General features: G+C 41.8%; 1 protein-coding gene across 1 annotated transcript in view; it reads left to right on the top strand.

Annotated features, from left to right (window-relative positions):
- Positions 1–22,478, top strand: part of lclat1 (lysocardiolipin acyltransferase 1) — a 37,093-nt gene extending 14,615 nt beyond the window's left edge. The window contains exons 2-6 of the mRNA XM_046308329.1: positions 17,099–17,268; positions 17,553–17,751; positions 17,873–18,019; positions 18,767–18,883; positions 19,674–22,478. Of these exons, the coding sequence (XP_046164285.1) occupies positions 17,101–17,268; positions 17,553–17,751; positions 17,873–18,019; positions 18,767–18,883; positions 19,674–20,194 (1,152 nt within the window). The 5' untranslated portion in view covers positions 17,099–17,100 and the 3' untranslated portion in view covers positions 20,195–22,478. The remainder of the gene's footprint in view (positions 1–17,098; positions 17,269–17,552; positions 17,752–17,872; positions 18,020–18,766; positions 18,884–19,673) is intronic.
- The last annotated feature ends 3,704 nt before the right edge of the window (positions 22,479–26,182 follow it).

Below are 26,182 nucleotides of genomic sequence, written 5' to 3'. Positions count from 1 at the left end.
ACCTCTAATCTCATTAGTGTGCAAGATCTTGAGAATCAGCTGTACATGTGATGGAAGAATGCACTGTGCATGCAGAGGGTTGCAAGTCCATTGACTTGGGGATAGTTTAACCAAAATATGCCTCAAGACTTAGAATTGCCCTATGCTTATCCCACAAAAAAAGGTTCACTGTTATAAGCTATTTTTTAAATGAATTTAGCAAATTTCCCAAAATTCCAGGGCTTAACTTCCTATTTGAAAGTTTTTGGAAAGTTTCCGACCCTTTGCAACCCTAGTAAGCATTAGAATAAGCCACCTCGGTATTTGCAACCATTGTTGATCATATATTTTTTATTTATTTATTTATTTCACCTTTATTTAACCAGGTAGGCAAGTTGAGAACAAGTTCTCATTTACAATTGCGACCTGGCCAAGATAAAGCAAAGCAGTTCGACAGATACAACGACACAGAGTTACACATGGAGTAAAACAAACATACAGTCAATAATACAGTATAAACAAGTCTATATACAATGTGAGCAAATCAGGTGAGAAGGGAGGTAAAGGCAAGAAAGGCCATGGTGGCAAAGTAAATACAATATGGCAAGTAAAACACTGGAATGGTAGTTTTGCAATGGAAGAATGTGCAAAGTAGAAATAAAAATAATGGGGTGCAAAGGAGCAAAATAAATAAATAAATAAAATACAGTTGGGAAAGAGGTAGTTGTTTGGGCTAAATTATAGGTGGGCTATGTACAGGTGCAGTAATCTGTAAGATGCTCTGACAGTTGGTGCTTAAAGCTAGTGAAGGAGATAAGTGTTTCCAGTTTCAGAGATTTTTGTAGTTCGTTCCAGTCATTGGCAGCAGAGAACTGGAAGGAGAGGCGGCCAAAGAAAGAATTGGTTTTGGGGGTGACTAGAGATAAACCTGCTGGAGCGTGTGCTACAGGTGGGAGATGCTATGGTGACCAGCGAGCTGAGATAAGGGGGACTTTACCTAGCAGGGTCTTGTAGATGACATGGAGCCAGTGGGTTTGGCGACAAGTATGAAGCGAGGGCCAGCCAACGAGAGCGTACAGGTCGCAATGGTGGGTAGTATATGGGGCTTTGGTGACAAAACGGATTGCACTGTGATAGACTGCATCCAATTTGTTGAGTAGGGTATTGGAGGCTATTTTGTAAATGACATCGCCAAAGTCGAGGATTGGTAGGATGGTCAGTTTTACAAGGGTATGTTTGGCAGCATGAGTGAAGGATGCTTTGTTGCGAAATAGGAAGCCAATTCTAGATTTAACTTTGGATTGGAGATGTTTGATATGTGTCTGGAAGGAGAGTTTACAGTCTAACCAGACACCTAAGTATTTGTAGTTGTCCACGTATTCTAAGTCAGAGCTGTCCAGAGTAGTGATGTTGGACAGGCGGGTAGGTGCAGGTAGCGATCGGTTGAAGAGCATGCATTTAGTTTTACTTGTATTTAAGAGCAATTGGAGGCCACGGAAGGAGAGTTGTATGGCATTGAAGCTTGCCTGGAGGGTTGTTAACACAGTGTCCAAAGAAGGGCCGGAAGTATACAGAATGGTGTCGTCTGCGTAGAGGTGGATCAGGGACTCACCAGCAGCAAGAGCGACCTCATTGATGTATACAGAGAAGAGAGTCGGTCCAAGAATTGAACCCTGTGGCACCCCCATAGAGACTGCCAGAGGTCCGGACAGCAGACCCTCCGATTTGACACACTGAACTCTATCAGAGAAGTAGTTGGTGAACCAGGCGAGGCAATCATTTGAGAAACCACGGCTGTCGAGTCTGCCGATGAGGATGTGGTGGTTGACAGAATCGAAAGCCTTGGCCAGATCAATGAATACGGCTGCACAGTAATGTTTCTTATCGATGGCGGTTAAGATATCGTTTAGGACCTTGAGCGTGGCTGAGGTGCACCCATGACCAGCTCTGAAACCAGATTGCATAGCAGAGAAGGTATGGTGAGATTCGAAATGGTCGGTAATCTGTTTGTTGACTTGGCTTTCGAAGACCTTAGAAAGGCATGGTAGGATAGATATAGGTCTGTAGCAGTTTGGGTCAAGAGTGTGTCCCCCTTTGAAGAGGGGGATGACCGCAGCTGCTTTCCAATCTTTGGGAATCTCAGACGACACGAAAGAGAGGTTGAACAGGCTAGTAATAGGGGTGGCAACAATTTCGGCAGATAATTTTAGAAAGAAAGGGTCCAGATTGTCTAGCCCGGCTGATTTGTAGGGGTCCAGATTTTTCAGCTTTCAGAACATCAGCTGAATGGATTTGGGAGAAGGAGAAATGGGGAAGGCTTGGGCGAGTTGCTGTTGGGGGTGCAGTGCTGTTGACCGGGGTAGGAGTAGCCAGGTGGAATGCATGGCCAGCCGTAGAAAAATGCTTATTGAAATTCTCAATTATGGTGGATTTATCAGTGGTGACAGTGTTTCATATCTTCAGTGCAATGGGCAGCTGGGAGGAGGTGTTCTTATTCTCCATGGACTTTACAGTGTCCCAGAACTTTTTTGAGTTAGTGTTGCAGGAAGCAAATTTCTGCTTGAAAAAGCTAGCCTTGGCTTTTCTAACTGCCTGTGTATAACGGTTTCTAGCTTCCCTGAACAGCTGCATATCACGGGGGCTGTTCGATGCTAATGCAGAACGCCATAGGATGTTTTTGTGTTGGTTAAGGGCAGTCAGGTCTGGGGAGAACCAAGGGCTATATCTGTTCCTGGTTCTAAATTTCTTCTAAATTTCTGGTTCTAATATTGCTAGGAGCTAATTCATTGTCAGTATTGTGGAATAATTATGTTAAGGTAAGATTTTGAATGGAGAAAGCTGACCCAAGAGCAGTGCTGCCTTTTTGATTCAATCAGTATCGACACATGCCTCAACGACATAATGAGAGAATGTTCTCTTTAGGCTGTGTTCTGGGAAACATGTTACATCTTTGATGGTTGTAGGAAAGATGCATCGTTAAAACACTTGTAAGTCTAAATTCCATTGCTATCGGGAAACCGGGCCCTGGAGGGTTTACAAAACCTCCCGGGCCAGCGGGCAGCCCTGTATGTCGATTCCTGCTGTGTGTATTGATCATTAGCACAACTAAGCCTTTCACTCTCCCTGACCTTTATCGGAGATCCAATGGAAACAAGTCATTAAAGTGTTGTTGTTTTTTTCTGACTAACATTTCATTCCCTGCAAACTGCACAGCTCATCAGACTGCAGCAATTAGCTGTGAGCAAAGTGGTGATGGAACCCAGGGGTAGAAGTCCTCTGTTTTTCCACTGCAACTGTTCAGCTAGACTAACTCACTAGTTCAGTTAGTGGCTCAGTTGGTAGAGCATGGCACTTGCAATGCCACAGTTTGATTCCCACGGGACCAGTATGAACAATGTATGCACTCACTACTATAAGTCGCTCTGAATAGAAGTATGTTAAATTACTAAAATGGAAGAAATTAAATGTAATTACCTAGGCAAATGGTTTAGAGAGCAGAGAACCAAGAATGGGCAAGACTCTGCTTGCTGTTTAGACATGGTTGAGCTCTCATTTCCATTTGCTCTATGGTGATATCTGGTCTAGACTCAGACTGGAATGCAATACAATTGCCAGAGTATGCAGGGTCAGACTAACAGCAAATATTCTTCATTGCAGTTAGGCAAGATCCTATTTTAGGCAATGTTCTGTGGACATTGCTATGGTGATTTGAATAAACATTTAGTCAACCCTCATCTTATGATTTTATTACATTTGTCTGCAGGTCCTTAAATGAATTTAAGACTGACATTTTTATTAGATTTTAAAATGCCTTAACAGCAGGGTAGGTAGCCTTTACAATTTGATAGGGGAAACACCAGTTCGACAATTGTATGTATGTATTTTTTTTTGTTTATGACTAAAATCAGATATAAAGTATGTATAACATTTTATGGAGCAATATATTTTTAAATAACAGTCTTTGAACTAACAATCACCAAAATAAAATGTAGACAGTCTGGTAGAATCTAAAATTCCAAAAATGTCATGGCATGCGGTCCCCATTTAAATTTTGTGAAAATGTTTGTGTCACTCTGACAATGTGTAGAATTACAGGAAACTAGCATTAAAGAGCATTAAACACTCCAATAGGCATGTGTGTTATTTTGTTGCTCATTACCAAAAACATATTTCAGTCTTGGTGTGTTTTTACAATTTTACAATGTAACTAAGGTGTTTGGTGCTGTATTTCCCAAGTTAATAAAAAAAAGTGTGGTCTTACGTAAACAAAGTCTAAGCTGCTGGGCAGGTCTGTCTCATTGCCTAATGCTATTGGATAGAGTGCAATCACTGCAGCTGTTCACCCAATGTTAGTGTGCAAATGGACATTGTCAAATCAAAACCCAACCTTCATTTACCTGTTGTGACGCACGGATGTTCCAAACTCCATTTTAGACAAAATGAACCTATTTACACATTGTAGTCAATGTTGACACTAGAATAACTGTTTTCTGACTCATATCAATGCCAAATATGATATTTTCAAAGGGATTCATTGCTTTTTAAAGGCACTTTTTAAAACTGTAAAATGTTTTCCCCACCCAATGGCAAAATGTGTAGTATTGTAGGAAATTTGATTTAACTCACATTTTATTGTTTGCATACACCCATTTAGATGTTATTAAGGGTGTAGCCAAATGCTTGTGTGTTCCAGCTCCAACAGTGCAGTAATATCTAACAATAGACACATGTTAAAAGCAAAAGAATGGAATTAATTAATATTAGGTTGAGCAATGTCCAGTGCATTTGGAAAGAATTCAGACTCCTTAACTTTTCCACATGTTACTTTTTCTAAAAATTGTTACAAAAACACTAATGACATTTTGCACATTTATTAAAAATGTAACCGATATGAAATTCACATAAGTATTCAAGCCCTTTACTCAGTACTTTGTTAAAGCTCCTTTGGCAGCAATTTTTTTCAACGCCGATACCGATTTATTGGAGGACCAAAAAAGCCGCTACCAATCAATCGTCAGTTTTAATTTAAAAAAACATATATATATAAAGTATTTGTAATAATGACAATTACAACAATACTGAATGAACACTTATTTTAACTTAATATAATACATTAATAAAATCAATTTAGCCTCAAATAAATAATGAAACATGTTCAATTTGGTTTAAATAATGCAAAAACAAAGTGTTGGAGAAGAAAGTAAAAGTGCAATATGTGCCATGTAAGAAAGCTAACGTTTAAGTTCCTTGCTCAGAACATGAGAACATATGAAAGCTGGTGGTTCCTTTTAACCTGAGTCTTCAATATTCCCAGGTAAGAAAGAAATGGTCCTATGATTTTGTATTTCATACACCTTTGACTATTGGATGTTCTTATAGGCACTCTAGTATTGCTAGTGTAACAGTATAGCTTCCGCCCCTCTCCTGCCCCCTACCTGGGCTCGAACCAGGAACACATCGACAACAGCCACTCTCGACGCAGCGTTACCCATGCAGAGTAAGGGGAACAACTACTCCAAGTCTCAGAGCGAGTGACGTTTGAAACGCTATTAGCGCACACCCCGCTAACTAGCTAGCCATTTCACATCGGTTACACCAACCTAATCTCGGGAGTTGATAGGCTTGAAGTCAAACAGCTCAATGCTTGAGGCACAGCGAAGAGCTGCTGGCAAAACGCACAAAAGTGCTGTTTGAATGAATGCTTACGAGCCTGCTGGTTCCTACCACTGCTCAGTTAGACTGCTGTATCAAATCATAGACTTAATTATAACATAACACACAGAAATACGAGCCTTGGGTCATTAATATGGTCGAACCCGGAAACTATCATCTCGAAAACAAGATGTTTATTCTTTCAGTGAAATATGAAACCGTTCCGTATTTTATCTAATGGGTCATCCCTAAGTCTAAATATTCCTGTTACATTGCACAACCTTCAATGTTATGTCATAATTACGTAAAATTCTGGCAAATTAGGCGGCCCAAACTGTTGCATATACACTGACTGCATGAAGTGAACGCAAGAGAAGTGACACAATTTCACCTGCTTAATATTGCATGCTAACCTGGATTTATTTTAGCTAAATATGCAGGTTTAAAAATATACTTCTGTGTATTGATTTTAAGAAATGCATTGATGTTCATGGTTAGGTACAGTCGTGCAACGATTGTGCTTTTTTCGCACATGCGCTTTTGTTGAATCATTCCCCGTTTGGTGAAGTTGGCTGTCTTTGTTAGGAAGAAATAATCTTCACAGTTCACAATGAGTCATGTTAGCAGGCAATATTAACTAAATATGCAGGTTTAAAAAGATATACTTGTGTATTGATTTTAAGAAAGGCATTGATGTTTATGGTTAGGTACACATTGGAGCAACGACAGTCCTTTTTCGCGAATACGCACTGAATCGATTATGCAACGTAGGACACGCTAGAAACTAGTAATATCATCAACCATGTGTAGTTAGTGATTTATGATTGATTGTTTTTTATAAGATAAGTTTAATGCTAGCTAACAACTTACCTTGGCTTCTTACTGCATTCGCGTAACAGGCAGTCTCCTTGTGGAGTGCAATGTAATCAGGTGCTTAGAGCATTGGACTAGTTAACTGTAAAGTTGCAAGATTGAATTCCCGAGCTGACAAGGTGTAAATCTGTCATTCTGCCCCTGAACAAGGCAGTTAACCCACCGTCCTAGGCCATCATTGAAAATATGAATGTGTTCTTAACTGACTTGCCTAGTTAAATAAAGGTTAAAAAAATTGGGCCAAATCGGTGTCCAAAAATACAGATTTCTGATTGATATGAAAAGTTGAAATCGGCCCTACTTAATCGGCCATTCCGATTTAATCGGTCAAGCTCTACTGCAGATCCTTTCAAACTCTGTCAGGTTGAATGGGCAGCGTAGCTGCACAGCTATTTTCAGGTATCTCCAGAGATGTTCGATCGTGTTCAAGTCTGGGCTCTGGCTAGGCCACTCGGACTTTCAGAGCCTTGTCCCAAAGCCACTCCTGCTTTGTCTTAGCTGTGTGCTTAGAGTTGTTGTCAAGTTGGAAGGTGAACTGTTGCCCCAGTCTGAGGTCCTAAGCAGGTTTCCATCAAGGATCTTTCTGTATTTTGCTCCGTTCATCATTCCCTCGATCATGACTAGTCTCCCAGTCACTGCTGCTGAAAAACAAACCCACAGCATGATGTCAATGGGTCTGAATACTTTCCAAATGCACTGTACATATGAAGTCAAATCTAATTTTATTGGTTTATTTATCTAATGGTAATGAGACCCGTAACATAACTCATGCAAATTATTATTGTGACAAAGTAAAAGTGTGGAAATAACCACGACAACAGAAATCTACCGTCAAACTCTAGGTTTATTTATAAACACACGGTAATGGGGGGAGCAGAAAAAGGGGCTGAGCTGGACCCAAGGAAAGAAACAATAAGTATTCAAAAACACCCCTAAGCTAGACTAGTTTTACACATCTCCAAATGCCGCTTCACAAGTGCCAAAGAAAATCTAGCTTAGGGGTGTTTACACATGGTTAGCAGATGTTATTTGCGAGTGTAGTGAAATGCTTGTAGAAGAAGCGAGGCAGCCCTCTGTCGGGTCCATCAAGTGGGTAAAACAGTATGTAAACATGTATTTAAAGTGACCAGTGTTCCATGACTACATACATAGGGCAGCAACCTCTAAGGTACATGGAAGAGTAACCGGGTGGTAGCCATCTAGTGACAGTGACCTAAAGTTCAAGGCATTGTACTGGGCGGGGGCTGGCTCGTGATGTCTCTTTAATAGACTGATGGCCTTGACATATAAGCTGTTTTACAGTCTCTCGGGACCAGCTTTGATGCACCTGAACTTACCTCGCCTTCTTGGTGATAGTGGGGTTCACAGGTCCTTGATGATCTTCTTGGCCTTCCTGTGACACCGGGTGCTGTAGATGCAGGCAGTGTGCTGCCGGTGACGTGTTGGACAGACCGTACAACCCTCTGGAGAGCCCTGTGGTTGTAGGTGGTGCAGTTGCCATACCAGGCGGCGATACAGCCCGACAAGATACTCTCAATGGTGCATCTGTGAAAGTTTGAGGGTCTTATGGGACCAAACAAATTTCTTCAGCCTCCTGAGGTTGAAGAGGTGCTGTTTCACCTACACCACACTGTCTGTGGGTGGACCATTTCAGATGGTCAGTGATGTGTACACTGATGAACTTTTAAGCTTTTCACCTTCTCCGCTGCGGCCCCATTAGTGTGGATTGGAGAGCGTAACTGTGAAGTGTTCTTTTAGCCCCATGTCAAAACATATAGAATTGCAGAAAATGTCAATTAAAAACGGCAACATTTTCTCTCTGCGACCTCTTAAAGCCGTGCCCCACGCTAAGTTTGCCACAGCTGCTGAAAACAATATAGGAAAAACACTGAACTAGAGCTGGGACAATAAACCAAAAATTACTGACGTTGCCTTCCTCTTACCAATACAATTTTGCTGACATCGGTGATTAGGTGACACAATGTTCCTGCTGATTTTGGGGGTTAAAAAATATTTGTCAACAGTAATGTGCAGAATTTGTATTTTTAAAACATTTTATTTAACCTTTTATTTAACTAGGCAAGTAATTTCCTGCAATGAAAGTTCATGCCTTGTCCTTTTTTCGCCTCACTCCTGCTCCCCCCTCTTGCACACTGAGTAAAGCATGCATACTGACAGTGAGCAACAGTTTTTAAAACTGTTGGAGTTGATTCTCTGCTTTATGTGAGTATAACAATTATTTCTTAACTGTCAGTATAGAGGAAATAGCACCACAGTGAATTATGCATAAAATAGCCTAGGCCAATATGTACAGAAACCATGCAGGCAAATTCATCTCTCAAGGTATCAGGATCCTATTTTGACAAATGTCCATTGTGCAGTCCCTGAACATGCTAAATGAAATGGCTGACTTCTTTCATGTGTTACTTGGCACTGGAAAAAGTCCGTCTCGAGCCCTCCCGCCTAGTTACCTTGCTTCGAAGTATAGACATTTGATACCTGAATCACTGAATGGGGGATATTATACTGAATGGATATATATTCTAAAATAATAAGACTTTTTTTGGTTAGTCTGTTACAGCATAATATCTCCAGGAGAGCTACTGGTTGTGTAATTTTTGTTGCTGAATTACAGTTCGTATAAACAAATCAGTCGATTTGAAATAAATGTAATTATTCCCTAATCTATGGATTTCACATGACTGGGCAGGGACGCAGCCTTTATTTAACTAGGCAAGTCAGTTAAGAACAAATTCTTATTTACAATGACGGCGTACACTGGCCAAACCCGGACGACGCTGGGCCAATTGTGCGCCGCCCTATGGGACTCCCAATCACGGCTGGTTGTGTTACAGCCTTGATTCGAACCAGGGTGTCTCTAGTGACTCCTCTACCATTGAGATGCAGTGCCTTAGACCCGAGTGGTGCAGACAGAAATACTCCACTTTTCACCTCTCATCCTCTGAGGACCCTAAAGGTGTGTCCTCCACACTTCCTGTGTGTGCTCTTCAGCGTGTGTGTTGGGAGTAAGTTGTGGGAGAGAGCAGTAACGGGAGGTGTAATTGTGCTGAGCCAGGGTGTTCCTCACCTCTGCCACGCTTCATGTTAAAAAACAACTCTTAAACCCCATCCTGGCTTTGTATGACAGACTGGTGCACTAACAACTCAGGTGTATCATCCACTTTGCGTGCTGCTGCCGTGAGAGCTGCTGTGTCATGCTGTTGCTATGCATGGTGGTAAATGACAAGAGGGGGGTTGGGACTGGGAGACTTGTGCAATAACAGCGGTAATTGAGGTGGAGGAGCATGAACCCACAGGTGAAACACCTGCTTGGTCGAGCAGAACTCCCTTCACCAAGTCAGCAAGACCGAGCAATAAGGACTAGCTGCATAAATAAAGCCATATTAAAAAGCTTCATTTTGCTCTACATTTGAGTTTCTTTCCTACTGATTTAGTGTAATAATTTCTTTATTTCCTTAGGATAGGCTTATACTTTTATCCAAAGCACATGCATAGCATACGCAGCCTACATCCCACTTCTTAGGCCAGTAGCTGACAGTAACAGTTTTGGGAAAGTTTGTCCCACCTCTTGGGTTTCAAATAAAATTGTATTTGTCACATGCGCTGAATACAACAGGTGTAGACCTTAGTGTAAAATGCTTACTTTACAAGCCCTTAACCAACAATGCAGTTAAGAAAATAAATACAAAATAAAAAAAGTTACACAATAAATAACAATCATGAGGCTATATACAGCGGTTAGTGGTACCGTGTCAATGTGCGGGGGTACAGGTTAGTCGGTAATTTGTACATGTAAGGTAACGTGACTATGAATGGATAATAAACAGCGAGTAGCAGCAGTGTAAAAACAAAAGGGGGGTGTCTGTTAACTAAATTAAAAGTCTGTGCAGTTTCCTGGACTTTCTGACTGGCCACCGAGGTGGTGAAGGTAGGAAACAACATCTCCACTTCACTGACCCTCAACACTGGGGTCCCACAAGTGTGTGTGCTCAGTCCTCTCCTGTACTCCTTGTTTACCCATGACTGCGTGGCCATGCATGCATCCAACTCAATCATCAAGTTTGCAGACGACACAACTGCAGTGGGCTTGATCACCAACAACCAAGAGACAGCCTACAGGGAGATGAGTGTGGTGTCAACAAAACAAAGGAGATGATCATGGACTTCAGGAAACAGCAGAGGGGAGCTGCTGTGTGGATCAAGCAGTCATTTGAAAGAGTAAGAACATTTCAGCGAGACAACCCAAAGGCGAAATCCATTAACACCAAGATAATGGAATTGATTGCCCTTGACAGTTAACCGTTCTGTCGTGGGTGATGTTGGCCTTCACAACTGGTTGAGCACCGGTACACACTAACAAGTGCGCTATTTTTCAGATGTTACCCTACCGGAGTTGCACAGTAATAACGTTACTGCTATTAGCTTCACAACATGCTATGGAATGCCGTTTGGGTCTTTGCATGTCAAATAACACTATTTGACAATAACACTATTTGACACGTTAAATAAGCTTTTAATTTGACACTCCAAATAGCACAGTTGTATTATATAGAAGGATGTGTGTGCTGAAATTGCATGTGCAAGCCAATATTTAGACTAGATAATGTTAAACAAGGTTAGAATGTAAAGCAATGAAATGGGGTATCAGTCTACTCTGTGACACCCACAGAACTGAAGAGTTTATGCCAATATTAGCATTGTAGCTCTTATCGCGGGACATAGGTTGACATGTATGGCTCAATTCGGTTGTTTAGAGTCCCACCATAAGATCGACGATGCTAATGTTCTTTGGGTGTCACTGAGTAGACTGATACCCCATGTCATTTATCCATAATCCATAGGTAAGGCTGTACAGTGAAATAAGTATACCCCCAATGCAATTCTAAAGTATAATACATCCAGTGTGATTTCAACAGATTTGTCAAATTAATGACTTGTCCTAGTTTTTTTTTAATCGTTTTTTTTTATATAACATTCCAACATCGTTTTGCATGATATAGTCAATTATGGCATAATTATACTATTTGTATTCCTTTGCATCACTGTCAATGACATATTTATTCTGAAGGCTAATCGTTAAGTCCACTATTGTGGCTATTCCTTATTGTGGCTAGCTTCACATCGATGGGTCTGACCACCATTAATCAAATAAGAACGGTCTAATACAGGGGTGTCAAAGTCAAATGGACGGAGGGCCAAATAAAAAATTTAGCTACAAGCCGAGGGCCGGACTGTTCGAATGTTCATTGAAAAATTTTTAAATGACGCATATAGTCTAGTGAACCTAATTGAACCTACTGAAAACCTAACAAATATATTCCAATATGATCAGATAAATAAAGCAATATTTTCTTATGGCTCTGTCAGTAATCTTTAATTTTCAACAGACACAAAAGACAAATTTCCTTTATATAAAAATCCCCATAACATGAACATTAAATGAAAGAAACCGGTATTCAAGGCACCATCAGTAGCCTATATTTTCTATTTTAGCAAAAGTGGGCTAAATTTACTTCAAAGAAAAAAACAATAATAGCAATTTTCTATCATCCACTCAACTGAAATATTTTAAAATATAATTGGATTGAAATACAATAAAATAAAGTGCAAAAATCTATTAATCAAAAACAACACTTTGTTTAAGGAGAAGTAACATGCAGTGAAAACAAATATTAAACTTTAACTTTTAAACTTGAACTGAGTAAAAACTCTAAATATGTGATTGCACAGTAATGTTCACTTGTTTGAGGTTGAGGGTGATACTTGGTGGTGTCCCATCTTTTCCACAAGTTCATCAATGTTCGGGGTAAGGCTCTGAGCTGAGGAAATCCTCAGAATTGAGTGGAGGTGTTCAGCAGTAAGTCGACTTCTGTGTGATGTTTTGTTCAAGTTCATCAAAGAAAACAGTTGTTCACACAGGTATGTGCTGCCAAACATAGACAACGTTTGAGCAGCCTGGATGCGCAGCTGGGGCATTGTGTCGGGAGGAAACGGGCGAACTCCGCAGCACCCACTGCCGCATATTTTGCCCTCAGTGCATCATTGCATTGGAGGTCAATCAACTCCATTTGGAGGTTTGGTGGTGAGCTTTCCACGTCAACAGCAAATGGGTTACCGAGCAGTTCCAACCTGCTTTTTTGTGCTTCAAAGTCAGCAAATCGGCGTCGAAAGTCAGCGGCAAGCATACCTATTTTATCAGCCAACTGTGCGCTCGGGAACGCACTGGTAGAGAGCTTCTCTTTCATGGTCTGGCAGCTGGGAAAGTGGCTCAAATTTTCTTTCCGCATCTGCGTCTCCCACAGAGTCAGTTTGGTTTTAAATGCCTTCACTGTACTGTACATATCAGAGATGACACGATCCCGACCCTGCAGCTGCAAGTTCATTGCATTCAGATGACTCGTAATGTCACACAGAAAAGCCATTTCACACAAACATTTCGTCTCGGAGTTGTGTTGTGTCTTTCCCTTTGCTGTCCAAGAACAGACAAATCTCCTCACGAAGCTCGAAACATCTTTGAAGCACCTTTCCCTGGCTTAGCCATCGCACCTCTGTGTGATAAGGCAAATCACCATGCTCCGTTTCTAACTCCGTCAGAAATGCCTTGAACTGGCGGTGATTCAAACCTTTGGCTCTGATAAAGTTAACTGTGCGCGTGATGATGCTCATTACATGCTCCATTTTCAAGGCTTTACCGCACAACGCTTCCTGGTGTATGATACAATGATAAGCTGTCAGCTCACCTGTCGCGTTTTCCTCTTGCATCTTTTCCCGTATCTTCTCCACCAGTCCGCTCCTGTGTCCACACATCGCAGGTGCTCCGTCGGTTGTCAAACCCACGAGTTTTTCCCAAGGCAGCTCCATCTCATTTACACATCTTGACACCTCTTCATACAAATCATGCCCCGTAGTTGTGCCATGCATAGGACGTAAAGCCAAAAACTCCTCTGTCACGCTTAGGCTGGAGTCCACTCCGCGGATGAAAATTGACAACTGGGCAATGTCAGAAATGTCGGTGCTCTCATCCACAGCCAAGGAATATGCAATGAAGTCTTTTCCCTTTTTCACAAGCTTCTCTTTTAGATTGATGGACAACTGGTCTACTCTCTCGGCAATGGTGTTTCTGCTCAGACTCACATTTAAAAAGAGTTGCCTTTTTTCTGGGCAAACTTCGTCACAAACTTTAATCATGCAGTTTTTGATGAAATCCCCCTCCGTAAATGGCCGGGCTGATTTAGCGATCTCTTCTGCCAAAATAAAACTGGCCTTGACAGCAGCCTGGCCTTGTGATTTGGCTTTTTTGAACAGAGCCTGTCGAGATTTGAGGCCTCGTTTTAATTCCTCTGCCTTTTGTAGCCTTTGTTCCATGTCCATATTCTTGTTTTTGTCCGCGTGTTTCGTTTCATAATGTCGTCTCAGATTATACTCTTTCAGTACCGCCACACTTTCTCCACACAGAAGACACACAGGTTTTCCAGCTACCTCCGTGAACAAATACTCCGACTCCCACCTTGTTTGAAACCCCGGTTCTCAGTGTCCACCTTCCGTTTTGCCATTTTTGATGGGTATCTGAAAGTTAATTTTACTGTGATGCTGACAACTGCTGTGCCAATAAATATTGAAATGAAGCAGCCTACTGCTCGGTGCGTCACCGTTGCATTGTGGGAAATGTAGTATTGGTGCGTGTAAAAGATCTGCGGGCTGCCGGCTTGCTGCGGTCTGCGGGCCGGTTCTAATAACAAATCAAGATCATCCCAGGGGCCGTAAAAAACCTTCTCGCGGGCCGGATGTGGCCCGCGGGCCTTGACTCTGACATATGTGGTCTAATAGATATGGTGATTTTAGATGGTGACACCTAGCTACTGAAACATTGTCGTTTTGCTATGTTTTTGGGGAAGAACATTGTTTGCATCCATGAGCTAGCTAGCTGTTATTTATGACCAGCACTGTAGGTGCTACCAGCATCATAGCATGCGTATCGATGAATAGTTGAGACATATATGAAATACGAGTGATAGTGTAATCAATGTGTAATAGCTATGTAAAGAATGTATGAATGCGTTACATTATTATGTGATGTACAGTCATATTCAGGTCCTGATTGGTCAGTGTTATTTGACACAAGTGAAAGAAATGGGGTTTTACTGGTAATGGGGACATGTGTAAATGCCAACAAAATGTATATATATTTTTTCCAACTTTATTTAATCAGGTAGGCCAGTTACAGTTGAAGTCGGAAGTTTACATACATACACCTTCGCCAAATACATTTAAACTCAGTTTTTCAGAATTCCTGAAATTTAATCCTATTAAAAAGGCCCTGTCTTAGGTCAGTTAGGATCACCACTTTATGTTAAGAATGTGAGATGTCAGAATAATAGTAGAAAGAATGATTTATCTTAGCTTTTATTTCTTTCATCACATTCCCAGTGGGTCAGAAGTTTACATACACTCAATTAGTATTTTGTAGCATTACCTTTAAATTGTTTAACTTGGGTCAAATGTTTCGGGTGGCCTTCCACAAGCTTCCCACAATAAGTTTGGTGAATTTTGGCCCATTGCTCATGACAGAGCTGGTGTAACTGAGTCGGGTTTGTTGGCCTCCTTGCTCACACACGCTTTTTCAGTTCTGCCCACACATTTTCTATGGGATTGAGGTCAGTGCTTTGTGATGGCCACTCCAATACCTTGAATTTGTTGTCCTTAAGCCATTTTGCCACAACTTTGTAAGTGTACTTGGGGTCATTGTCCATTTGGAAGACCCATTTGCGACCAAGCTTTAACTTCCTGACTGTTGTCTTGAGATGTTGCTTCAATATATCCACATCATTTTCCACCCTCATGATGCCATTTATTTTGTAAAGTGCACCAGTCCCTCCTGCAGCAAAGCACCCCCCACAACATGATGCTGCCACCCCCGTGCTTCACGGTTGGGATAGTGTTCTTCGGCTTGCACGCCTCCCCCTGTTTCTTCCAAACGTAACAATGGTTATTATGGACAAACAGTTCTATTTTTGTTTCATCAGACCAGAGGACATTTCTTCAAAAAGTGCAATCTTTGTCCCCATGTGCAGTTGCAAACCATAGTCTGGCTTTTTTATGGTGGTTTTGGAGCAGTGGCTTCTTCCTTGCTAAGTGGCCTTTCAGGTTATGTCGATATAGGACTCATTTTACTCTGGATATAGATACTTTTGTACATGTTTCCTCCAGCATCTTCACAAGGTCCTTTGCTGCTGTTTTGGGATTGATTTGCACATTTCACACCAATGTACGTTCATCTCTAGGAGGCAGAATGTCTCCTTCCTGAGGGGTATGACAGCTGCGTGGTCCCATGGTGTTTAAACTTGCGTACTATTGTTTGTAGAGGTTGACCGACTGTGATTTTTCAACGCCGATACCGATTATTGGAGGACCAAAAAGGCCGATACCGATTAATCAGACGATTTAAAAATATATATATAAAAGAAATTTGTATTTATTTTCATTTATTTTTTTAAGTAATGACAATTACAACAATACTGAATGAACACTTACTTTAACTTTAATATAATACATCAATAAAATCAATTTAGCCTCAAATAAATTAAACATTTTCAATTTGGTTTAAATAATACAAAAACAAAGTGTTGGAGAAGAAGGCAAAAGTGCAATATGTGCCATATAAAAAAGCTCATGTTTAAGTTCCTTGCTCAGAACACGAGAACATATGAAAGCTGGTGGTTCCTTTTAACATGAGTCTTCAATATTCCCAGGTAAGAAGTTTTAGGTTGTAGTTATTATAGGAATTATAGGACTATTTCCCTGTATACCATTTGTATTTCATTAACCTTTGACTATTGGATGTTCTTATAGGCACTCTAGTATTGCCAGTGTAACAGTATTTACAGTGGGGCAAAAAAGTATTGTCAGCCACAAATCGTGTAAGTTCTCCCACTTAAAAAGATGAGAGGCCTGTAATTTTCATCATAGGTACACTTCAACTATAACAGACAAAATTAGATTTTTTTTTCTCCAGAAAATCACATTGTAGGATTTTTAATGAATTTATTTGCAAATTATGGTGGAAAATAATTATTTGGTCATCTACAAACAAGCAAGATTTCTGGCTCTCACAGACCTGTAACTTCTTCTTTATATTTAGACTATTCAGCGAAAATGTGAAATATTCAGGTCTAAGATGAGGTTGTCGGCGAGCTGCATAAAATCCAGTTCCCTGATCACAGCATTTTAGCAGTAAGAAACCCCTGGCTCCGACCCCTATTTACATTCCACAATAGGAATGTCTGCCTTGGTTTTTCCACTGTTTTTGTGGAAATGTAGGAAGATTCACAGAACATGAGGGTTTGCTATTGATGAGGACATAACTCCATTTTCTCTTACATTAGGCTGGTTCATGATTAATCCAATCCTTCCTCATTATGCCCAATTTGCAGTTCCACATCAACATAGGAATTTGGCAGAATTGATTAGCCATCTCTAGAAGTGTTTATCCTACTTATCTCCTTCATGATCAGTTTAATACTGATGCATAAGGAGAGTCCAAATATAAATATGAAGTAATCTCTCTCCTTCCCAGGTATGGCGGTGTCTGTGCGTGGGCTGTACTTTGTGGTGACCCTGTTTCTGGGAAGTTTCTTTGGCAGCATCTTCATGCTGGGCCCTGTGCTACCTCTAATGCTGCTGTCACCCTCCTGGTACCGCTGGATCACAGACCGTATCGTGGCCACCTGGCTCACCCTGCCCGTGGTGAGTCATCTTACCCCTTGTCTGTCTCTCTGTGTTCCTTATGTCTGCATCCACTTATGTCTCTTATCACCTTTGTTTGACCACTGTGGATAACTGTTTTGCCTTTTTGGTTTTGACTGAACATTCTTTGATCTATTGTCTTGATATTCTTTGACCTCTCACTGACTTTTTTGTTTTTTGTACTATTCTTGCTGTCTGTTTTGGAACCAAATGAAATGACTCTTCCTGTTCCTACGTACCTCCCGCCCCCTCCCTCACCCGTTTCCCTCCCTACCCCTGTGCAGGCCCTGCTGGAGCTGGTGTTTGGGGTGAAGGTGGTGATCACGGGTGATGGCTTCATCCCAGGGGAGCGCAGTGTGATCATCATGAACCACCGGACACGTCTGGACTGGATGTTCCTGTGGTGTTGCCTGCTGAGGTACAGCTACCTGCGACTGGAGAAAATCTGCCTCAAGGCCGCCCTCAAAGGTGTGCCAGGCTTCGGTGGGTGTAAGCAACACACATACACCTCAGCATGGGTTACACAGTGCATTTTTTTTTTTTATACACACGACTTAGTTGCTTTGGATAAAAGAGTGGCATTAATCAGGTTAATTTGCGTCAGGCTGGGCCATGCAGGTGGCCTGCTTCATCTTCATCAAGCGTCGGTGGGAGGAGGACCGCAGCCACATGGAGAACATGCTAGAGTACTTCTGTGACATCAGAGAGCCCCTGCAGCTCCTCCTCTTCCCTGAGGGCACTGACCTCACCGGTAACAGCTTTCAGTGACAACAGTCACTGAGCCAACCAGTGCAATGGTTTGGCTAGGACATCAACAATAGTACCCTGCATCAACCTCTTCCATCTCTCATCCCCAAGCTTGTTTACATCGGTTTTATAACTCCCTTAGGATGTATGTGTGATATGTGTATACAATACTCTTAAAATCAGTTGGCCAGATATGACAATTCACTAATAGTTTTAGTAATGGTTCCTCCACTTCCCCTACTGTCCTGGAGGGCTGGTGATAGGATTTGGATCAGGGTGTTCTTTTATGTGACCCCTTCTAGATCAAATATGTCTTTGTCCCTGAGAAGATATCTAAGGATCTATAGGTGTAGTGCTCCCCCTAGGCCAGTGTCATATCTTTTGATGAAATCAGCTTATGAAATGATATTCCATTCATATCTAGTAAGGACATTTTTTATTCATTTAACCTTTATTTAACTAGGCAAGTCGGTTAAGAACAAATTCTTATTTACAATGATGGCCTGGCAAAACGCCTCTTGCGGGGACAGGGGCTGGGATAAAAAATATAGGACAAAACACACATCACGACAAGCGACAATACAACACTACATAATGGGTGGTCATATACCATACATCAATATTCTCTTACTCTTACAGTAGTGTGCTAAACCCTATCCAAGAAATGTAATTTATTACAGTCAATTATCCTAGATGCTGACAATATTATTGAGCCTACTTCTCATTTTCTGTTTTTCTCTCTCTCCTGCAGACTACACTAGAGCAAGAAGTGATGACTTTGCGGAAAAGAACGGCCTGCCTAAGTTTGAGTATGTGCTGCACCCCCGCACCACTGGATTCACCTTCATCGTGGACACTCTCCGCAAAGGTCAGGGGTTAACTTTTTCTATATTTACTGTCATTTTTGACCCATGTTGCTGTAACATGCAGGAAAGTGAAACCAAGGGTGTTTTACTTGCTGTTTGTATTGTAGTCATCTGTCTTCGCTTGTTATGACAACAGTTAGCCTATGTCAAATGACTCAAGCGTGAATGAATTATAACAAGCCACATCAGTGTTACCTGTTTTTCTTTAGGAATCTCAGACTAGTACTTCATCAACACTGTGACACATTACAGCACCCCAAGGCATCTCATATTGGCCTGTGAGCTAATCCTGGCAGCCTTCCATCAGTCTTAAATACCGCCGCCTGCAGCGCTTAGCTGGGCACTAACTCACCAAGCAGGTGTTCTGAACCACAGTGATGTCATCGGACTTAGCCCTGTTCCCTCACCTCTGGTGATTGACATGTTATCTAGGTGGTCTTTGTGTGAGTGCGCTGTGCCCCTGGCCTATTTATATCCACTGACTCTCATACAGTACAGTAGGGAGTCGGTGGGAGCTCAGGGCTGGCAGGTGTCGTGTCATCCTCCCAGGCTGATATTTCACTCAGGTCCCTGCTCATTGTGTGGTATGGGAGTGGGGCTGCAGGCTTATTTAAGAGACAGGAATGATATAGTGCTCAGTGTGGGAAGCAAACATGTCCTCAATATACTTAGTTAGTTAAATGTTAGTTACATTTAACTCAAGGATATGGATCTTCTGCATCAGCATCCATACAAACCCTACAGTTAAAATAAAGATGCACGTCGGTCATGCATACCTCCCCTCCTTTACAGGAGACAACCTGGATGCCGTCCATGACATCACCGTGGCCTACCCCAAGAACATCCCTCAGACGGAGCGCCACCTGATCCTAGGGCAGTTCCCCCGGGAGATCCACTTCCATGTGCGCCGCTACGAGGCCTCCGCCCTGCCCACATCCCCTTCCGCCCTGCAGGCCTGGACTCAGGAGCGCTGGGCAGAGAAGGAGGTCCGCCTGAGGGACTTCTATGCCGCTGAGCCCCGGGGCTTCGACAGGGAGGGCATGTGCCGCGTGCCACCTTGTAAGACGGAGCTCCGCGTGGCTCTGATCAAGGCAGCATCTCTGTTCTACTGGAGCTCTTTCATAGCCTTGTCCTTCGCAGGCCTCTGGCTCTGGGCCCCGCTCCGTCTGTACTTCTTAGTGATGATGGGCGTCTACTTCGGCCAGCAGAAGCTGATAGGAGGGCTAGAACTACTGGAGCTGGCCTGTCATCGCTACTGGAAGTCTGTGACTGGGGACGAGAAGGAAAAGGTGGTGGACGGGAAGAAGGAGTGAGGAGGAAGGGACGGCAGGAGGCTAACGTTTCTGCAGTGTTCAGTGGGGATGCTAGGCCTGAGTCCACAGTTGGGCTCGGTGCATATGCTGGAGGGTCATGGGCAATCTCCCTCGCTTCACAGGGAGTGAAGGGTGAACCGGCAGGCAATGTGCATGGCTTCTTGGGTGAGCTAACCTCACGGCTGAGGTTGCAGAAAAAAAACACAGGAAAGAATGAATGTTGTTCTTCTTGCTGGCTTGCTGGGGTCATAGTAGCTCATCACAGCCATTATGCTGGAAAGCCTTCATGTGTCCAACTGTCTTGCACCTTTGCTGTCTACAATTAAGAGGACTATCATTGGTCATCCTTTTTGTTCTTATGTTTATATTTCGTATCGTTCTAGAACCAGTGTCCATACCTGTGTATGAGCTTCACAATAATATACAGAATATTATCTCTTAGCCATGTGTTTTTAAATTGATTTTATTATTGTTTTGCGTATTTCCTTGGTTATGTATTTATTTATTTTAAGTGATGGAACAGAGCCATATACACAGCACTCATACATTAGATTAGTGTATGCTGTGATTATTTTAGTCCATATTTTAACTGTTATTGTTCTGTGTTTAGCCAATGTAGATTATCCATTAGTCTAGCCAAATGAATCACTGTTTTCCGCAAGCAATCATTAGCCAACAAAAAAATGATTACCGGTAGAAATGAATGTTATCTGTCCAAGCGATGAGTCAGTTATACACTTAGTGTAGAATTGTTTACTGGCGTTGAATCTGAACACTCTTAAGACATTAAGGTCACTGTCATGCCATTTACATTAAAGGTGCAATATGCAGAAATTGCTTTGCCATTCCCTGGTTGCTAAAATTCGAATAGTTTGCCAAATTTCAGTTTGTGACAAAGCAATGTATAGTGTAGCATATCATTGTACCATCAGTGAAATATATTTTCAATAACCAAAAATATTGTATTTTCAGCTGTTTTGAAGCTGGTGTACAAAACCGAAAGTAAAAGATGCAAAAACTAAATTTAACGGGAAGCATAGAAATAGTGCATATAGAACAGATCTACTGCTTCTTAGACTTGCTTTCAATGCTAAAGACGGATCTATAACTCACATTTCTATGTGAATTTGGTCAGGTTGCCCAAAAAGTTATATATTGCAGCTTTAAGCCTTTATAAGTTAAGCTGTTTTCATCGTTTAACTCTTGATAAACCTGATGATTTTTGTATGCATGCTGGGAAAAAATGATTTTGCAGGAGGAAATCCAAATGCAAGAATTGGCCATGTGATATAAAAAGGAACCAAACAGAATGTAGTAATCTGCCAAAACTGGGCAGGGCATTTTCACCACAAGTTGCTGATAAAGGTGCTGTGGACTGCAGCAAGACTATCGTGCACCCTGGATGGAATGGGTGACGATTTGAGATCTGTGACTGAGCACATACAAAATCAGCTTAGTTTTCTGCTCTTTTTCGGAAGCAAACCGAAAGAGGGTCAGAGAATGTCATTGGGCAACACCACTCTACAGAGGACCAGACTTGGAGTGGAAAACTGGTCTTGAAGTCACCCTAATCTTTAAAAAAACTCATGCCCACCTCTCTCTCTCCCTGGGGAACTGGCATTGATGTTCTCGGTGTGCTGCTAAACTCAATTTAGCAAATGACAACTGAGAAGGCAATGAGAGCATCAGATTGGGCAATGCTCTGTCCACTAGTACCTAGCCACTGCTCTCAATGCCACCTCCAACCTTGCCATATATAGAGTTGAATGGTTTCTCGCACAATCCAGAACCGTTTTTATCAATGACACTGTGCACTGTTTGATCACCGACCACCTCAATGCTGCAGGTCAAATGATCATTTTTGTAAGAGTAGTCTCCTATGTACCATGTCATAGATGGTTGTCTGTTCTTGTTTCTTGAAATACGAGGCCCTGTTTAAGTGTAGGGGCTGGTTACTGTGATTAGGCTGTGTTAACAATTCTCATCAGCATGTCAATGGTTTACCAAATTACTAATCATCTCTATTACTAGAATCTTTGAACCAGCTAGAATTTCCACAATTCTCCCATCTTTCTCATCTGTTATCTTTGTTTCCCTATTTCTAGCTTTCTTGGTTGCTCAAAATTCTCTTTTTGTTGTGTTTTCTGTTTTTGTTCTTGTCCATAATAGACTCAACTGCTGATGCTGGACTCTTTTACAATCACTATCCTCAGGTAAATCTTTACTGGCCACTGTTATCAGTTATCACGCTGTTCAATAAATATATCATTTCAACCCATGCAGATACTCTGCGTGTCTTTTAAGAAATGTGTAATGTCAAATTATTTTTTCACTGGTTTGCTTCCTGGGTGCTGACCCAACATTGTCAGCACACCACTGTGGGTGGTCCAGATATTCAACCTAACTTAATACAAAATTGTTCTAATTTTTCCAACCTCCACAACCATTAGAATCTCCTAGTTGTGGACTCCTGGAGTGTTCTTACTAAACATTGCAGTGAATGAATCAAGACCCTACACGCTCATGTTACACAACACCGAGCCATGGTGAGCTCATGCCATAGACCGTATATATAAATACACACACCACTGCAGTCTGCTGCTGCAGTGCCGACAGACAGAGGGCAAGAGAGTTGAAGGTGAAGCGGTGTTGCTGTGGCAACTAATGTTGACTCCACCATTTCCTAGCAACGTGATGCAGAATGATGTCAATGGAAAGTACGCTATTATTTTCTCTACTGCTAACGGAATGATGCCAGTTTGTGTGTGTGTGTGCACGTCGGTTGGGTCTGCGCTTTGTCTCCAAGCATGAGTCTGCTCTGATTTGAAATCCCAGCTGGTGGTTGAGAGGGATGGAGTGATGCTGACATCTTTGGGAAAATGCAGGTATAGACACCAGGTTTACACAGGATTTCTTAAAATAGTCACCCCAGGGACTATTATTCACAGGGCAATTATGGATATGGGTTGAATTATTCTGTCAGTTTGTCCTTAGCTGTTTCTTTTATCTATGCTTTGGCCAAATTGAAGTCCACAACTCACTGATGGATATGACAGTGGGTGGATGCATACAGCTTCCATCATTCTGTGAACATGGTCCTATTCCTTCTCGTTCCTGGTGGGATATGAAATCAGGGGCTCCTTATAGAGTAGCTTTCTTTAGAGCTGCATAACAGCATACTGACTACATAGGGAGGTTTATGCAAGAAGTATAATGCTGTCACTTAGTGGCAAGAAAAAGTATGTGAACCCTTTGGGATTACCTTGATTTCTGCCAAAAATTGTTCATCAAATTTGATCTGATCTGTAACTAAGGCACAAAATTAGACTAACAGTGTGTTTAAACTAATAATACAATCATTTGTGTCTTTTTTCTTGTCTATATTGACTACATTTAAACAATCACAGTAAGTCGGAAAAAGTATGTGAACACCTAGGCTAATGACTTCGCCAAAAGCTAATTGGAGTCAGGAGTCAGTTAACCTGGAGTCCAATCAATGAGATGAGATTGAGGATGTGGGTTAGAGCTGCCTTGCCCTGTAAAAAACACAATGTGTTTACTATTCACAAGAAGCATTGCTTGATGTGAACCATGCATCCAACAAAAGAGATCTCAGAAGACCTAACATTAAGAATTGTTGACTTGCATAAAGCTGGAACGGGTGACAAATGTATCTCGAAAAGCCTTGATGTTCATCAGTCCACGGTAAGACATATTGTCTATAAATTGAGAAAGTTCAGCACTGTGCTACTCCCTAGGAGTGGCCGTCTTGCAAAGATGACTGCAAGAGCACAGTGCAGAATGCTCAATGAGGTTAAGAAGAATCCTAGAGTGTCAGCTAAAGACTTCTCTGGAACATGCTAACATCTCTGTTGACGAGTCTACGATACGTAAAACTCTAAACAAGAATGGTGTTTGTGGGAGGACACCACGGAAGAAGCCACTGCTGTCCAAAAACATTGCTGCACGTCTGGTTTGCAAAAGTGCACCTGGATGTTCCACAGCGCTACTGGCAAAATATTCTGTGGACAGATGAAGCTACAGTTGAGTTGTTTGGAAGGAACACACAACACTATTTGGAGAAAAAAGTCAAAGCACACCAACATCAAAACCTCATCCCAACTGTAATATATGGTGGAAGGGAGCATCATGGTTTGGGGCTGCTTGGCTGCCTCAGAGCCAGGACAGCTTGCTCTCATCGACAGGAAAATAAATTCTCAAGTTTATCAAGACATTTTGCAGGAGAATGTTAGGCTATCTGTCTGCCAATTGAAGCTCAACAGAAGTTGGGCGATGCAACAGGACAATGACAGAAGTAAATCAACAACAGAAAGGCTTCAACAGAATAAAATACATATTCTGTAGTGGCCCAGCCAGAGTCCTGACTTCAACCAGATTGAGATGCTGTGGCATGACCTCGAGAGCAGTTCACACCAGACATCCCAAGAATACTGCTGAACTGAAAAAGATGTAAAGATAAATCGTCCAAAATTCCTCCTGGCCGTTGTGCAGGTCTGATCCGCAACTACAGAAAACATTTGGTTGAGGTTATTGCTGCCAAGAGAGGGTCAACCAATTATTAAATCCTACTTTTTCCACCCTGCACTGTGAATGTTTACACGGTGTGTTCAATGAAGATGTGAAAACGTATAATTGTGTGTTGTTAGTTTAAGCAGACTGTCTACTGTTGTGACCTAGAAGATCAGATCGAATATTATGACCAATTTATACAGAAATCCAGGTGTTTTCAAAGGTTTCACATACTTTTTCTTGCCACTGTATATATGAACGTTGCTTCCCAACATATACAGTTCCTAGTGTATTAACTTATATCCTATTGCGTGCAGAGTAATAGGAAGTGTAATTAACATGAGATGACTTCGATGGCCAAGTCTGCTGAAAGAGATCTGTGGCTTAGGGTGGGTGTGACTGCATGGGGGGGGGCAACACCGCTAGGGAAAAGAATCACCAATACAATGCATATTGGGGACCAGAAACTTGTTTGTTGATCTTTCTGTTTTTTTTTCTACCTTGAGTATTGGTGGAGTTGTTGAGTGCCAGACCTAATCGTGTTGATCTTTTAATCCACCCTCTTTTAACCTCCTGACCCTTATCCTGTTTAGTTCACTCAGCTGAGATGCAGTACCTTACAAGTACACTACCCCACCTAGTTCTAACAAAATGGACCACCTATTCTATCCTGCCAAACCTGTGTGGTTAATCAAGATTTGTGAGAGCCTGCCTAGTAAGTGTTGGCTAGCACTCTGTTCCTTCGTTGAGTGATTCCAGACCCCTGCTAATTCTACCATTCATGACACCCACAGACAAAGATGGCATCCAACAGGATCAACTCTAAACAATAACCCCCATGCTTAGCTCTAATATTTATGGGTGGTTTAGGAATGCTTTGTCACTGCCTTTTTTTTAATAAGCCAATTTTACACACCACCAAACCCCTTTAGTGGGGATATTTTGTGCCTGTGTTGAGTCAGAAAAGTGCTTGTGGTTACGTTGTCTGGTCGCACAGCTGTGCCTGTTTGTCTCCTTATCTGGGTTAACTGGGGGGTCCCCATTCTCTCACACTTTCCACTCCTCTCTGTACCCACTTTGAAGTTATCCACTATCAGTTTGTTGTGAGAGTTGGTATTGTTTACTATTCATTTTTGTTGTTGTTAAATCCCACTGTCCCCTAATGGAGAGCCTATTCCCTGTATTTTAAAGTGTGCTGTACATGAGTTTAAAAAAAAAGTAAAATACATTCTTTAGACAAAACAGGTGAAAGTGTGACTCCTGTGTAGGCTATGCACCAACACAGTGTGATTAACCCTCCGCCGTTGCTCTTATTTTTAGTCTACACAAAACTATTGATAAGATATTGGCTGTGTTCGAGAGCATCAGAACCGTGATGTATCATGGGTAAATTGTGACTTGCCTACAAATACTATGGAGTAGTTATTTATGATGCTAGGGGATTTCTAGATCAGTCAG

Source organism: Oncorhynchus gorbuscha, linkage group LG17 (genome assembly GCF_021184085.1).
Source record: "Oncorhynchus gorbuscha isolate QuinsamMale2020 ecotype Even-year linkage group LG17, OgorEven_v1.0, whole genome shotgun sequence".
Classification (NCBI taxonomy): Eukaryota; Metazoa; Chordata; class Actinopteri; order Salmoniformes; family Salmonidae; genus Oncorhynchus; species Oncorhynchus gorbuscha.
Note: the sequence above shows the minus strand (reverse complement) of the source record. Positions and strands in the feature narration are given on the sequence as shown.